Below are 16,798 nucleotides of genomic sequence, written 5' to 3'. Positions count from 1 at the left end.
TTTGAGATGTTCAGACTGGCCCAACTTAGATTGCTTGTCAAAATATATTTCATACTTTTGGAACTATAACCATTTTAAATGTGCATAAATTAACATGGGTTTGAATGAGAAACATAGGAATAGTGGTTGATATTCAAAATGGTACTGCTCCTTAGTTAATTAAGCTACAAGACCAACTTTAAAACGTTCAGGCTCTCCTAACTTCAAATTCTCGGAAACCTTTAGTTTAGTGGCGCAGCAGTCTATGGCACTATATCATCCACAGCCTGGGGTTCGATATCCCCCCTCCCCCAAAAAAACTATTTTAATGAGCATAAAATAACATTTTACATTTAGCAGACGCTCTTATCCAGAGCGACTTACAGTTAGTGAGTGCATACATTATTATTTTTCATACCCCCCGTGGGAATCAAACCACAACCCTGGCGTTGCAAACGCCATGCTCTACCAACTGAGCTACATCCCTGCCGGCCATTCCCTCCCCTACCCTGGACGACACTGGGCCAATTGTGCGCCGCCCCATGGGTCTCCCAGTCTGGGCCTGGATTCGAACCAGGATCTCTAGTGGCACAGCTAGCACTGTGATGCAGTTCATTAGACCACTGCGCCACTCGGGAGGCCTTCCCAACACTAACTGAACCATTCAAGCAAGAGACACCAAACCAACTTTCACATGTTTGGGCTATCTTAACTTCTAATTCTTAAAAACATGTATCAATTATAACTATATAAATGTGCATAAATGAGCATACATTAACTCACCAACAGTAACCCTTGAACTGTTCAAGCTAGAACAGTTTCACATTTTCAATCTATCCTAACTTCAAATTCTTTTTTATCTTTTTCAACTATAACTATAGACATGTACATACATTTGCATAAAGTAACTCACCAACAGTAACTCACCAACAGTAACTCTTGAACTGTTCAAGCTAGAGACACCAACTATTACATGTTCAGGCTATCCAATCCAATCAATCAATCAGCCAATCAATCAATTTTTACATCTACCTACTTTGTCAACTAATTTATAACCAGTCACTACCATTACTACTGCAGGCACTACCACTACAATAACTTATTTTCAAAACCCTAAATACTTTAAAACAAACTAGCAAGCATACCACATTTTCTTCAGGAAATGTACTTTTATAGTTTCTTATTGTTGTTGCATTGTCGAGAAGGAACGTGCAAGTAAGAATTTCGTTGGACGTGTATCCTGTACATACAACTAATAAAACTTGAAACACACACAAACTTACCCGTTTGATATACTGCACCACCTCATTGACAAACGACCTGTTGATTTCCAGCTTCTCTCTGTAAACATCGAGAGATGTCAGCACTAACCTCACTTTAACATTCCTCAAATCTAACCTAGGATTACTTTAACAATCAACAATCCTAACATTCCTGGTTCCAATCTAGCTCAAAGGACCATATATTAAAGTCGGTAGGTCTGCCTGATGACCTATGACACTTACTAGCATTAAGTCTTTCTGTCAAAATAACTGAATCGTTTGATTATAATGCATGTGCATAGATCAGTCAGTGAAGCATGAACCTTCATCGCCATCTGGTGGCCTTGTGCATATACAGATAAACACACGTATCAGGAGGCCTCCTCCCCAACCCCATGTACTTACTCCTCTGTCACGTTCTTGTTGTTGGCCTTTGCTTCATTAATCTTCTCCTGTCTTTTCTTGTCCATCTTCTTCTTAAGATCTTTCTTTTCCCTTTGGAGAAGGAAAGTGAAACAATTGCCCCATGAACTACTTGCATGTGTCTGTGTGTGCATGTGTGTGTGCGTATGTGTGTATGTGTGCATGTGTGTGTGCGTATGTGTGTGTGTGGGCGGCAGGTAGCCTAGTGGTTAAGAGCGTTGGTTCGAGTCCCTGAGCCGACTAGGTGAAAAATCTGTCGATGTGCCCTTGAGCAAGGCACTTAACCCTAATTGCTCCTGTAAGTCGCTCTGCTAAATGACTAAAAGTGTGTGTGTGTGTGTGTGTGTGTGTGTGTGCGTGTGTGTGTGTGTGTGCGTTTTCTTACTTGTCACAGATGTCTCTGATCTTCTTCAACTGGGCACTCTGACATTCCTCTGCTATGGTTGTCAACTTCTCCACAAGCTAGAGATAGATCGAGAACAACACCACTGCTTATCCTACAGTTTGTCTGCCTCATAAGATATGATCCCTAACTCATGGTTTCTGTTTAACTCAGGCATGATCTGCTGACTTTGGAGAATATAATTGGTCCAGTCAGTTTTATTCTCTTCTGCATGGATAAATCCTGACACCTCATTCACACAAACTGTACACAGAACAGTGACTACACTCAGCATTTTCATCTCCCATAGCAGTAGAGGAGCACTGGGACATCTTTCCACTGATCTAAGGTCAGCACAGCAGAGTGAGTAATGAAGCCCAGAGGGAGCCGAGTCATTAAACACAAGCCAAGACTTAGCATTATCCTGAGTTGAGTGTTACTGCACTTGGTGCTGATTCAACGCAAATAAAATATGCATGCTGAATGAGTTTATGTGTGTGTCCTCTAGTATCACTCTGCTTGAGGATAGGGATTAGGTGTGTATACCATTTTGATGTGTTCTTTTTTCTGGTACTTCTCGCTGTAATACTGCTCCTGTCTCAGTGTGAGTAGCTGTTGTTGCTGCTTCTCCTTCAGCTCAGACAGTCTCTGACTGGACTCCTGGTCCAACACACACAGCTCCTGCTCTAGGGACGACAGATACTGCTCCGACCTGCTACACACACACACAAATACAGTACACACACATGGAGGTAGATAAGTGCTAACAAACACAAACACAAATGCATGCTCAGTGCACACACGCACACATACACACTGTTATCTGTGGAAGGCTCTACCCACTGAGCACCCACATGGAAGAGAGAAAACGTGAATGGAGCGAGAGAGCGAGCGAGAGAGACATAGAGAGAGACACATAGTGAGAGAAATAGAGGGATACAGGAAGAAGGGCAGGGAGGAGTAGGAGGAGAAGAGGAGGGCTACCTACCTTTTCTTACCGTCTCGTTTGTGGCTCTTCTGCAGCGCGGAGCGCCTGCGCTGGTGCTGGTTCTGCAGCTCTGCAGCCCTGGCCGTGTGCTCCTTGATCAGCTCGCTGGTCTTACGGTGGTGTTTCCTTACCAACTCCTTCATCTCCTTATACTGCCTCCTCTGCTCCCTCACAACGCCCTTCTGCTGCTTCAACTCCTCCAGTGTCTGGGCCTCCATCTCTGGAGGAAGGTGGGAGGATAGAGGGATGGAGGAAAGGAAAAGAGAGAAGGAGGGAGGATAGAGGGATGGAGGAAAGGAAAAGAGAGAAGGAGGGAGGGAGGAGGGGTGGGGGGAGAGAGGACATGAGTGTTTGATCAATTGCTTTCTACCTGTATTTGTTTTGCTCCTTCACAGATAGTGTGCACCATTCCTTCATGTTTCAGATTGGTGATGTCATGCAATCTGTTTACATGTATAGATCGAGGGCAGCAGGCAGGTAGAGTAGTGGTTAGCGAGGTGAGCCAGCAACCGGAGGATTGCCAGTTTGAATCCTGGGTCTGATGGGCAAAAAAAAATCTGCCTGCCGTTGTGCCCTTGAGCAAGGCACTTAACCCCCCACAACAACTGCTCCACGGGTGGCCCCCAGCTCCAACCTGTAAGTGTGTCTTTCGGGGGTTTGGGATGAAGCGGAGGACACATTTCAGGTGGACCTTGTGTACAATTGATGAATAAAGTCATCTTTATATGAGCATACGTTACGGTGTGCAGTCTTACCTGTAAGAACACTCTGGATGACATCCTCAGTCTTGACTGCTGGTTTCACTGAACCTGATACACATTATATACACTTGTTAGTGAGGGGTTTGCCAGATCAAGTCGGTTGCAAATTTACTGGTTGCCAGATTTGACCTGTACCTGTGGGCCGTGGCTGGTGGCTAACCAGGCTGGGGGGTTTGGGGGAGATGATGGGGGCGTGGTTGACCCCGTTCTCTGCGGGCAGGGTCACCCGGGGGTCAGGCTCCATGGGGTCATCACCACCCGCATCCACCTGCCAATCAAACACATTGACAACGATACTGATACACTGCATTTATGAGGCACTTTTCACTGGGTCTCAAAGCATTTTACCAGGTCCACACTACTTTTCACATTTAGCACATCATCTGGATAGAGTGTAGGCGTCTTTCCAATGCATGACACACAAGGGACATTACAGCCCAACACATACATGGTAATTCTGAGAATGTTTTTGCGGCCTATGCATTGAGATGTAAATAAGCAGAGTAGAACCATACAATTCCATTACTCCATTACAAACATAAGCTACTGTACAGCAAATATACAACAGCACAATCAATACACCACACACCCAGAGCCTACCTGCAGCCTGTTGGAAACCTTGTAGACATAGCTTTGGTACCCCACTCTCAGCATGGCTCAGACCAAAGTCACACTGACAACACTCTCTAACGTTTCACTAACATTTAGCAAATGTTCTCCTTACGTCGTCTCAATGTTCTCTCTAGGTTCACTCCAACCCTGACTTGTTGTAGTACTTGGCATGTATTTGTTTCAAATGTTATTCAGCTAAACCACCTGTTGTTACTGAGTCCTCTCTCTTTGAGTCTGTTCTGGACAGGAGAGGACAGTCTGTTCTCCTCTGCTCTCCTCTACTTTCTCATCTTTCTTCCTCTCCCTCTGACACTCCAGTGGAAAGCCCACTATATCACTAGGCGACCGTTGTCATGGTGCCAGCATGTACAAGCTCTCTATTGGCTGTCCCTGTGGGTAATCAGTACAGCTGGCCAATCAGGCGAGACAGCTCCCTTAGGACCCACCTCCACCACTCCGAACTGCCTTACGACCCCTCAGAGCTCACCCCCCTTACACCCACAACCTCCCCTCCTACACCTCCTCATCCCTTATCTCATAACCCTCACCCTTCATCTCTGTCTCCCCCTGCCCCATGACTCCCTCCCTCCCTCCCTCCTAGCCCTCAACCCTCAGTTCCTAAGCCCTGGTAAAAAGCTCTAACCCAATCATCTCTTCACAAAGAGACAGGCCTACTGCCTGGGGAGATGCTCATTGATCTGTTACTTATCGATTCGTGTGGGGATGACACACACCTCTTTGCTGTCCTCCTCCTCTGCTCCCTCCTCCAAAGTGAGAGCTGCCAGTTGATTGGCTCTCTGCTCCATCAGGTTGACGTAACGGATGGGATTGGACAACGCCTCGATGACGTCTGAGGAAGAGAACAAGGGGGGTGGGGACGACGACAGCGGAAGCATAAACATAGTTAGAACTCTATGGTTAGTCCTATACCCGTATTATGTAAGGTATGTCAGCCATTGTACCTGCGAATGTATCAGGGACATAGTCCTTGACCTCTACATAGACAAACAGAGCAGGGAGTGTCAGAGCCTGGTTCTTCTCATTCCTCAGACCAATGTAGTGGTAACCTGGAACACACACACACACACACACACACACACACACACACACACACACACACACACACACAGGGGTGAGCGATCAGAAGTTAAAGGACTGTTACACTGTATCACTCAAGCAGAACAATGGACCAGAATGGTAATCAGTCAGACTAACAAGCTATAGGCCTCACCTGGGCGGATGGCATTCACAGGAATGATGCGATGGCCAATGAACTTCCCTCCATCCTCAAACACAGAAATCCTCATCGAGGCCAGAGTGGGAAGAACCACCTGAGGAACATCAAACACACACAAACAAACACCCATGTAAGGACACATTAACCTGGGAGTTCTTGGTTTTAAAGAACTACAAATCCCATAATAATTTGCTCTATGATGTTTTAAACAGTGATTTACACACATAATTCAATAGAACATTATATCTATGGGTTTCTCGAGGATGAAAGCTTCCTCCTCACAGACAGGGTTGACAACATTACCCTGGATGATCTTAAAGGGGTAATCTGACGATCAAATCAAATCAAAGTTTATTTGGCACGTTTATTTGGCACAGGATGCTTGCTTGCAAGCTCTTCCTCAACAATGGAGTAATACTAAGTCATATAAAACAAATACACATGAGAATTCTCACTATATATATACAAGGTCAATACCAGTAACAATCAATGTCAAGGATACTGGTGACAGTTGAGGTAAGGCAAAAAAGGTTTGTAGCAATCACAATTTATATTATATATATATTTACCTTAAAGAACTACAAATCCCATAACAGTCTGCCCTATATTATGCTTTACCTTCTTGAGAGTGAAGGCCTCCTCCTCCCAGACAGGGTTGACAGCGTTGCCCTGAGACGTCTTGGTCTTAAAACCCTTCCTTCTGGTGTCCACCGGCAGACCAAACATATCTATCTCCACATACGTCCCCACCTTCTTATCAGTCAGGAACTGGCCTGAGATGATCTGGAGACAGATTGATGAGGATAATAAATACACATGAGAGTTGTAATGTCCGTGCACGCATACACATACATTCACACGCGCACACACACTAACACGCACGTACGCGCACACACAGATAAGCACCTTCACAGACAACGTGTTGGCTACGATGCCATCCACAGTGCTCTCAGCAAAGGGATCAAAGTGTTTGTCCGGTCGTCTCATGAACTCTGGTTTCAGCCTGTAGCCACACTTCCCATTGTACTCATACATGCCCAGGTTCAACATCATGGACAGGTCTGAAGGAGAGAGAGAGAGAAGGAGAAAGAGGGAGGGAGAGAGAGAGAGAGAAGGGGATAAAGAGAGTGAAAGAGAGAGAGTTACAAAAATACAAAGCTCAAACAGTACTTCCCCAATTCACTACGATTACTATTAACCTCTAACCCCAACCGTAACAAACCAATGATCTACTGATGTAGCCCTTACCAATAGTAGTGTCAGGTCTTACCTATGGTCTAGTGCGAACGGAATCAGTTCTTACCTATGGTCTAGTGCAGGGTTCTTCAATTCCGGTCCTGGAGGGCCGAAACACTTCTGTTTTTTATTTCTACCTGGTAGTTAATTGCACTCACCTGGTGTCCCAGGTCTGAATTAGCCCCTGATTAGAAGTAGAGGATGAAAAACAGAGGTGTTTCGGCCCTCCAGGACCGGAATTGAAGAACCCTGGTCTAGTGCGAACCGAATCAGCTCTTACCTATGGTCTAGTGCGAACTGAATCAGGTCTTACCTATGGTCTAGTGCGAACGGAATCAGGTCTTACCTATGGTCTAGTGCGAACGGAATCAGTTCTTACCTATGGTCTAGTGCGAACGGAATCAGTTCTTACCTATGGTCTAGTGCGAACGGAATCAGTTCTTACCTATGGTCTAGTGCGAACGGAATCAGGTCTTACCTATGGTCTAGTGCGAACGGAATCAGGTCTTACCTATGGTCTAGTGCGAACCGAATCAGGTCTTACCTATGGTCTAGTGCGAACGGAATCAGTTCTTACCTATGGTCTAGTGCGAACGGAATCAGGTCTTACCTATGGTCTAGTGCGAACGGAATCAGGTCTTACCTATGGTCTAGTGCGAACCGAATCAGGTCTTACCTATGGTCTGGAAGTTGAGGGCCACCAGTTGACAGCCAGCATTCCAGAAGAGCTGAGGGTTGTAGTTGGAGGAGTCTACTCTGGTGCCTTTAGGGTAGATACGACTCAGCTGCAGCTTGTTATACCTGGACACACTCCGTTAAGGAGAGGACATCTGGAGAGTGGTTTGACCTTCTGCACTGAGATATCTAGTACTTAGATGGATAGGGGAGACCGGGGAACAAAGTAACACAGGGTCAGTTGTAACAGCTTAATAACTCAAATTAGAAACCACATAGAAAGCTGATATTCAATGTGCTAATGCTTGGTTAGTATTACTACAAGCCTAAGAAGTTTTGTTTAAATCTATCAATTACTTTTAGTTTTATTGACAAAAATTGTTTGTATAAAAAATATTATTAATCTAACTATAATAATATTTTCATAATAAGCAAAAGCCTAAAAGTGTTACTTTGATCCCCGGTCTCCCCTACCCTTACTTAACCAGGGAAGGTGATTTACAAGTTTACGTTGCTTTTGATGTACTTCTTCACTGAAGACAGTTTCAACAAAGGAAAATATTTGAACAGACATTTTAAGTCAATAATCCACACAGATTGGGAAGGATACTCGACAAACTCCACAGGTGACTTGGTGAGCTGCTCCAAGGCTTTGGTCTCCACAAACGATGACATCTGATAGCTCCGATTGATCTCTGGAAATTGATTGATTGGTAATTTCATTTTGAAAATGGCATAACTTATGGAATTGATTCTTATTGCATTTTTTTATATGCAGCTACATTTGAAAGAGTAAATCTGTAACGGAACAACTAACTTCAGATAGTGTGCCAAAAAAATGTGGTTCACAATCACGTGGAATATTAAAACGAGTGTGTATAGTGTTGTTCTTCTGAACAGGTGTGGCCTAAACAGGTGTTGAGTTGGGATCTGGAGTGATGGTCTTACTTTTGGAGGCCTCGAAGGAGTTGAATTTGACTGGCTGGACATAACTGACCAGGTTGGACATCTCCTCTGTGGCAAATGCCTCGCTGCCCGCTGTACCCTGGAGGAGGAACACACAACACACAGTTAGAGAGAGAACAGCCTCCTGTCTTCTCCTCTCCTTTCCTGTCCTTGTTTGACTATTGAGACATAGCCCAAGAGTAAAGTCCTGTGTAGCTCAGTTGGTAGAGCATGGCGCTTGCAACGCCAGGGTTGTGGGTTTGATTCCCACGGGGGGACCAGTATGAAAATAAAAAAAAATGTATGCACTCACAAACTGTAAGTCGCTCTGGATAAGAGCGTCTGCTAAATGACTATAATATAATATAATATAAAGTGTATTTCTGTGAATCTCCACTAGGGGCAGCCTCAGCACACATAAACAGGAGACACCTGAGGCTGTGGGAGAAAGAATGAAGACGTACTGTAGGCTACTTACCTCATCCATGGACCCCTTTTTACAGTCATCATCATCATCATCATCATCGTCGCTCTCTGCCTCAACTTCACCTGAAAGACAAGGGCAGGTTTAAGTTAGCTTCTCAGGTTACATCCTAGTGTTTTCTGAAGGCTTCATGGTCAGAAAGCAACCCCCAGGGTTTGGAGTTCTGAAGGGGGTGAATGAAGGTGTAAGCAATATGGGGACAGATCCACCTAACCTTTTAGTGGGTTTAGGTCAGCTTGCACCATGGGGAGGGAAAGGAAAAGGGGGGAGGGAGCTAGGGATAGGGTTGCAAAATTCCGGAAATGTTCAATAAATTCCCTGGTTTTCCTGAAATCCCGGTTGGAGTTCTCCCAGAATCAGAAGGGAATAAGCAGCAAATCCGGAATCCTCCAACCAGGATTTCTGGAAAACCAGGGAATTTATTGAAAGTTCCCAGAATGCAACCCTAGATAGGGGTATAGGAAAGGGAATTAAGGGAAGGAGCTAGGGAAAGGGAATAGGGGAAGGAAGAAACTAAGGAAGTGACTAGGTCAGCGTTTCCCAAACTTGGCCTTGGGACCCCAAGGGATGCACGTTTTGGTTTTTGCCCTAACACTACACAGCTGATTCAAATGATCAAAGCTTGATGATTTGTTGATTATTTGAATCAGCTATGTCGTACTACAGCAAAAAACAAACGTGCACCCCTTTGGTCCTGAGGACCGTGTTTGGGAAACCCTGGACTAGGTTATATAGAACTAGGGCTACTAGGGGTTGTTTTGTGACCAGGTAAAGGACGGGTATCTGATGGTGTGACCATGGGTATGACTCACCAATGGACTTCCTGCCCTGTGGTCGGAGGCTGAGCTCAGCGACCTCTAGAGGCTGGGAGGACTCGGTCATCTCCTGGTTGGTCGACCCTGGTGGACAACAAATAATGAGTAACCAATATGTGATATATGCAGTGCAGGCTGGTGTCACTTGAAATCGGAGGATGGGCTCATTGTAATGCCTTGATTGTAATGAAGGGAACAGCATCAAACACATGGAAACTATTTCCATTCCAGCCATTACATTGAGGCCGTCCCAAAGATTTCTCCCTCCACCAGCCTCCACTGGATATACAGGTAACTGCCAAAATAAAGGAAACACTTGAGTAAAAAGCAGGTGCTTTCACACAGGTCTGGTTCCTGAGTTAATTAAGCAGTTAACATCCCATCATGCTTAGGGTCATGTGTAAATAAATACAGTTGCCCATTGTTTTGGCTACCATGGCTAGAAGAAGAGGGGTCTCAAAGAAGCATAGGGGGTTTAAAGGGTGTGTGTGTGAGTGTGTGTCTCAGTAACCAGATCTCAACCCAATTGAACACTTATGGGAGATTCTGAAGCCGTGCCTGAGACAGTGTTTTCCACCACCATCAACAAAACACCAAATCATGAAATTTAATGTGAAATAATGGTGTCGCATCCCTCCAATAGAGTTCCAGACATTTGTAGAATCTATGCCAAGGTGCATTGAAGCTGTTCTGGCTCATGGTGGCCCAACACCCTATTAAGACACTTTATGTTGGTGCTTCCTTTATCTTGCCAGTTACCTGCCATCCAGGACCTCTATACCAGGCGGTGTCAGAGGAAGGACCTAAAAATGGTCAGAGTCTAGCCACCCAAGTCATAGACTGTGCTCTCTGCTACCGCACGGCAATGGGTACCGATGCACCAAGTCTGGAACCAACAGGACCCTGAATAGCTTCTACCCCCAAGCCAAAAGACTGCTAAATAGTTAGTCTGGGTAGCTATTTGGTGATCTGCATTGACCCTTTTTGCGCTAACACTTTTGATTCATCACATACGCTGCTGCTACTGTTTATTATCTATCCTGTTGTCTAATCACTTTATCCCTACATATATGTACACATCTACCTCAATGACCTTGTACCCCCGCACATCGACTTGGTACTGGCACCCTGTGCATACAGCCAAGTTAAAGTTCCTCATTGTGGCGCACAATTGGCACAGCGTCGTCCGGGTTTGGCCGGTGTAGGCCGTCATTGTAAATAAGAATGTGTTCTTAACTGACTTGCCTAGTTAAATAAAGGTAAAATAAATAAATAAATAAATTGTGTATTTATTATTAATTATATTATTATGTGTTTTACTTTTCTATTATTTCTCTATTTTCTTTCTTTCTGCATTGTTGGGAAGGGCCCGTACGTAAGCATTCACTGTCAGTCTACACCTGTTGTTTACCAAGCTTGTGCCGAATAAAATTGGATTTGATTTGTCTCTGAAATCCTTCAGAAATCACCATGCAAGGTGAGTGTGTGTCTGTGAGTCTACCAGCAGGGGGCAGTGTGTACTAGTGTATGAGTATGGTGCGTGGCTGGAAGCCCCAGTAGGCTGCTGTTGATGAATGCTGGGTGATTCTGTGTGAAGGGGAATGCTAAGAGCATTGATCCTGCTGCCTGCCTGGCCCTGGTAGTTATAAAACTAACCCTGACACACACACACACACACACACACACACACACACACACACACACACGCAGGCAGGCAGACACACACACACACACAAACGCACACCACACGCCTAGGTTGATATACACACGTGCACCGGAGCCAGAGTTTAGGCCCCACCAGTGAGTGTGTGTGCCTGGGGTGGGACTGGGACTGTATGAGTATATGAAATAGTCAATATCACAGCTCACTGATGGAGAGGGCCATGAAAGTGATGGATGATCAACTACAGCCATCTCTTACTATAAAATGTAGGATTTATGATTGGCAAGCAATTCTCCCACCAGTACTTCTGCTGACCCGTAGCGTTGCACTTTATTATAAATCGGATAACTACCCTCTGTGTGTGAATGGCCTACAAGATACTTGTTTTTCTGTTGCTGCTGTGTGTGTGTCCCATACCTGTGCTGGGAGAAGAGGGCTCATGCACACTGGATGAGTCGCTGTATGTGTTGGAGGCCTGTTCTGACAGTTTCTTCTTGGTGCTCGATGTCTTGATGTGTTTCTTCTTGTTCTTCACCAGAATCTTTCCCATCAGATCCATAGGACTGGGCAGGGGTACTCCTGGTTCCAACTAGAGACAAAGAGAGAGGGGTGAAGGGAGAGAGAGGGAGCGAGAGATTGAGAGAGGGAGCGAGAGAGGGAGAGAGAGGGAGGGAGAAAGAGAGACATAAGTTACTCTTTACGTAACAAGCAAGCAAAGGTCCTACTAACGATGATGTTGGTGGGTGTGTGTACTAGGCAAGGGTATCAAAACAAACGTAGTATTGTGATGATGAGAGGGTGTTGATCATTGTGTTAAAGGCTTCTTAGTGAACTGAATGAAAAAAAGGCCATTACAAGCTGGTTTGGCAGTGTGTTTAGTTTACAGCTTCAAAGGTGTTTAGTTCACAGCTTCAAGAGTGTTTAGTTACCAGCTTCAAAAACGTTTAGGTTACAGCTTCAAAAGTGTTTAGTTTACAGCTTCAAAAGTGTTTAGTTTACAGCTTCAAAACGTTCTACACTCCTGAATGTGCTTCCTTTGGGGAGAGTGGGAGCGTATGCATAAACATTTTCTCTCTCTGGAGAGCAGGCTTGAGTAAGCACAGCACTGGTTAATTCATGTGATACACTTCTGTTCTGTTGGATCACACTGTTGATGCCCATTAATAATGGCGCATTAGAAGATGGATTTTCTTATCACACACATGCACGCATGCAAGCGCTCATACATGTAGGCACACGCACACGCATGCAGGCTTACACACAGGCATACATACACACTTAACAACTTCCTGAGCTGTGGCCCTTTCCTGCAGTCAATGACCAAAAGCGCCCTCTAGTGGCCTCATGGGTGGAATGTTATTAATATTTTTCATAATTTCATAATTAATCAACTTTTTTTTTGTTGTTGAAGAAAATCCGGTGTTTCTATGTCAAACAGTTTTGTTATATTTCAGTCTTCTGTAATGTATATAAAGTGTAATACTGGGATTCCATCTTAAAATGTAATACATTTCAACTCTTTATCTGATATGGTACAGGTGTCTTCTTTTTTTAAGCCCATAACCATGTGTGTGAGGTGTATACTTTTGTTTCAAATAGATTTGTTTAAGACTACCAAGAAACACTCTGTGTGACCCTGATTTAGCCCACTGCAGTAAAAGTTTAAACAGCATCACACTTATGAGCATCTGCCATATCTACTTGTCTTCAGTTCATCCAAAAGTAAGAGAACATCACACATAAAAGCAACTTATTTTCCAAAGTTTTCCAAGCATCATCGAAAACTAGTTGAGCATTTTCCCCTTAACGGAAGCACCTGGGAAGCTAGAAGGAGAAGCTGACATTGTGTTCTTTGTACCCACTTATTACTCACTCGATAGTGGATATCTGACTCTTCTGCATCTCTCTCTCTCTCTCTCTCTCTCTCTCTCTCTCTCTCTCTCTCTCTCTCTCTCTCTCTCTCTCTCTCTCTCTCTCTCTCTCTCTCTCTCTCTCTCTCTCTCTCTCTCTCTCTCTCTCTCTCTCTCTCTCACTCTCTCTCACTCTCTCTGTTCTGAAAGTACTGCTCTGATAACAATTCAATGTTAAAGTCATTCACTGGGAGGGCTTATGCACACAGGCACGCACTAGTGCACACACACACAGGCACGCACTAGTGCACACACACACACAGGCACGCACTAGTACACACACACACAGGCACGCACTAGTGCACACACACACACAGGCACGCACTAGTGCACACACACACACAGGCACGCACTAGTGCACACACACACACAGGCACGCACTAGTGCACACACACACACAGGCACGCACTAGTGCACACACACACACAGGCACGCACTAGTGCACACACACACACACTAGCCCTACTGCTGTTGTTCCCAGTGACGTAATGTGTAAAGTTACATTCCTTCATTCCACCAGGGACAACGACTAACAGTTCACTGCTGAATAAAGGAAAGGATGGTATTGTAGGTGTCTGTGTGTGCTTGTGAGTGTGTTCGTGCGTGTGTGCATTTGATTACGTAAGAATGGGCTCAGAGAAAAAGTTCCTCCACAAAGGGACAATGCAAGCTTTTCACTGGTAGCCATGGCAACTGGGGGGAAGTAGATAAAGGGTTTCCAAGAATACAGATTACCCCGTAACACAACACGTATGCACGGTAACCCACCTCCATTCATTCTACCATGAGTGACCGCCCTATGCAGTTTAGCCTCTTATAGCCGGGTGAGGGACTGATTGATAGGGAGGGCGAGGATCATGTGATTGTAATTGCAGACAGATGAAAAGGGTAGGTTTGAATAAAGTGAGATGGAAGGGTGAGGGAGCGAGAGAGAGAGATAGAGAGAGAGAGAGAGAGATAGAGAGAGAGAGAGAGAGAGAGAGAGAGAGAGAGAGAGAGAGATGAATAGAGGCAGTCTTGGGTAAACTTCTAGGTTTAGTCCACATGAGGCTGTTCAGATGGCTGCTCAGGGGTGACGGAGTGGAGAGGAACACTCCACACTCACTGGTCCATGTCATAAAGGTGTTTAGAACTGTGTGTTTGACAATGTGTGTGTGTGTATAGTGTGTGAACATGAGTGTGTCTTCTGTACTTACAGGGTACTTCTCCAGAGGGTCGGTCAGTAACATGTCTCCAAATATTGATCTGCAGTACTCCGCCATCTTGGCCTGCTGCTTAGGCCTGGGAGGCAACACACACACACACACACACACACACACACACACACACACACACACACACACCGTTAACACCCTTACAATCAGTGGCCTAATGTTAGTATTTAGAGATTCGTTATTGGAGTGGATAGTGTTAGTGTGACCGATTGGGATTCGAACCTAGGTGTCCTGGGGGTGCTAACGCAAGTCTCAGGCAAGGTCACACACCATGCAAGTGTGGTTCATCAAATGACCTAGGCTACGTTACACTTTATCCCTCTGTAACCTACTTCTTGCAGACACCCATCCGGACCATGCCACCAATGTGACCAAACTAGAGTTCAAACTTGGGTCTCATACGCGCCACAAGATTGTGTTAGCCCGCCGGGGAGCTAACCCAAGTCTTCAAGTCTCAGGCAGGGTTACTCAACATGCAAATGTGGCTCACCAAACCAACTTCGTTACATTAGCATGTAGCTAGCTAATGGCTTCAGAGTGGCTAGCTTTAGCATGTAGCGAATCGCTAACGACTTAAGAGTAGCTAATATTACCATGTAGCTATTAGTTTAATGCCCTACTATACGACTGGCTAACATTAGCATACAGTTAATAAGCTCATGACATAAGAGTGGCGAGCATTAGCATGGCAGCTAAAATGGCACTATCATAACTATAGACTTACAGAGGTTCAGAATCACCGTTTGAACTGAAGTTAAACAAATAGGAACGTTGGTGGTGTGTACATTCATCAAAGACCTCAAACAAAGGTCAACTCTGGAAACAAACAGAGCCGTGAGAGTTGTTGACTTACGAGTCCACGTGGTTCTCAAAGGAGAGGATGACCGGGAAAGGGGAGGTCTTGAAGGCACAGTCTGCTATGGCCTCAATCACTTCCTGTAGACACATAGAACAGACAGACAGGGTGTCAGCACTGGTCAATGACCAATGGGATCAAAGAACAATGAATGTGATCGCTGATCAGAATTGGTGAGTCTAGTTTCATAGATGTGTGTTGAAATGGCTCAGATATGATGACACATTTAAAATCAGGTTTTCATCAACTCTTAACTAAATGACTGGTGGTCAGGCAAACTATAGGAATATTTGAAGTACAATATTGGTATTATACAGTATTTACAGCGATGTGGAGAGCAACTGGTGTAGAGCTGGTTGAACATCTGATAGGGAGTGTTAAATGGCTTAAGAGTAAGTGGTTAAGTGAAATTTACAACCATTTTACAAACACTAATGCACTTAATACACTTATTAGCTTTACCTCTATCTCTATCACACATACTTCCCCTACTCTCTCTCCATCTCTCGTTCCCTCCACCGGTCCATTTCTATTTTACTCTCAATCCAACTTGCTCTTAGTACTCTCATTAAAGACTAAATTCCCCTCTATCAATCAATCTCTTCTCCACCTCTATCAATCAATATCTTCTCCACCCTAGACCTGTCTCCCTCCTTTCCTCCTCTCCTCTCCCCTCCCTGGGCGTATTCCTTCTTCCCTCTGCTTCTCTCCTCTACCCCTCTGTGCGTCAATTATTCTCTCCTCCCCTCTCAATTTTCACCTCCGTCTCTCCTGTTGCTCTCTACCATACTAAATACCATGCTAATCTTTCCCTCTGTCTCCCTGTTACTCAAACAATCTTCCTCCCTTGTTCTCTCTCTTGCTCCCTTCTCTCTTCACCTGTCTCCTCCTCCATGCCCCCTCTCTCTCTCTCTCTCTCTCTCTCTCTCTCTCTCTCTCTCTTCCCTCTCTCTCTCTCTCTCTCTCTCTCTCTCTCTCTCTCTCTCTCTCTCTCTCTCTCTCTCTCTCTCTCTCTCTCTCTCTCTCTCTCTCTCTCTCTCTCTCTCTGGTTCCAGACAATTTACCTTGAAGGAGATTTCGGTTGTCATGGTGAATCCGTGTGTGATGACAGGTTCTTCTTCGGTGGTGCGTCCCTTCCAGCAGTCCAACTCGATACAGCGACACCCTGAAAGGAGGACCTGGCGGTACATCTCCACCGACGAGTTACCTGCCAGCTGGCCCGCTACACACACACACAAACACACACACGCGCGCATACACACACACACATTACTCTTTCAACAGTTAATAACCACATTATCTCCTTCTGAGATCCAGGAGTCCTACTGTGTTTCAACACGAGACATTCCCACACAT

The 16,798-nt window shown here is 45.0% G+C and overlaps 1 protein-coding gene across 3 annotated transcripts in view; it reads right to left on the bottom strand.

Moving 5' to 3' along the window:
- LOC121552683 (1-phosphatidylinositol 4,5-bisphosphate phosphodiesterase beta-1-like) overlaps nt 1-16,798 on the bottom strand; it is a 187,688-nt gene that overhangs the window by 24,164 nt on the left and 146,726 nt on the right. For 2 of the 3 annotated variants that reach the window (XM_041865690.2, XM_041865692.2), the window contains exons 11-31: nt 16,507-16,664; nt 15,440-15,522; nt 14,569-14,653; nt 11,880-12,051; nt 9,797-9,883; nt 8,979-9,049; nt 8,504-8,600; nt 8,166-8,250; nt 7,557-7,681; nt 6,551-6,705; nt 6,263-6,427; nt 5,639-5,738; nt 5,370-5,474; nt 5,142-5,257; nt 3,931-4,063; nt 3,790-3,843; nt 3,035-3,254; nt 2,593-2,761; nt 2,050-2,126; nt 1,647-1,736; nt 1,263-1,320 (exon numbers count right to left, since the gene is read on the bottom strand). In XM_041865690.2, coding sequence (XP_041721624.2) covers nt 1,263-1,320; nt 1,647-1,736; nt 2,050-2,126; nt 2,593-2,761; nt 3,035-3,254; nt 3,790-3,843; nt 3,931-4,063; nt 5,142-5,257; nt 5,370-5,474; nt 5,639-5,738; nt 6,263-6,427; nt 6,551-6,705; nt 7,557-7,681; nt 8,166-8,250; nt 8,504-8,600; nt 8,979-9,049; nt 9,797-9,883; nt 11,880-12,051; nt 14,569-14,653; nt 15,440-15,522; nt 16,507-16,664 — 2,405 coding nt within the window. The remainder of the gene's footprint in view (nt 1-1,262; nt 1,321-1,646; nt 1,737-2,049; nt 2,127-2,592; nt 2,762-3,034; nt 3,255-3,789; nt 3,844-3,930; nt 4,064-5,141; nt 5,258-5,369; nt 5,475-5,638; nt 5,739-6,262; nt 6,428-6,550; nt 6,706-7,556; nt 7,682-8,165; nt 8,251-8,503; nt 8,601-8,978; nt 9,050-9,796; nt 9,884-11,879; nt 12,052-14,568; nt 14,654-15,439; nt 15,523-16,506; nt 16,665-16,798) is intronic. The other variant, XM_041865691.2, reaches the window with a different exon arrangement.

Source organism: Coregonus clupeaformis, chromosome 36 (genome assembly GCF_020615455.1).
Source record: "Coregonus clupeaformis isolate EN_2021a chromosome 36, ASM2061545v1, whole genome shotgun sequence".
NCBI classification, from domain to species: domain Eukaryota; kingdom Metazoa; phylum Chordata; class Actinopteri; order Salmoniformes; family Salmonidae; genus Coregonus; species Coregonus clupeaformis.
This window is presented reverse-complemented; position numbering and strand designations above follow the sequence as displayed.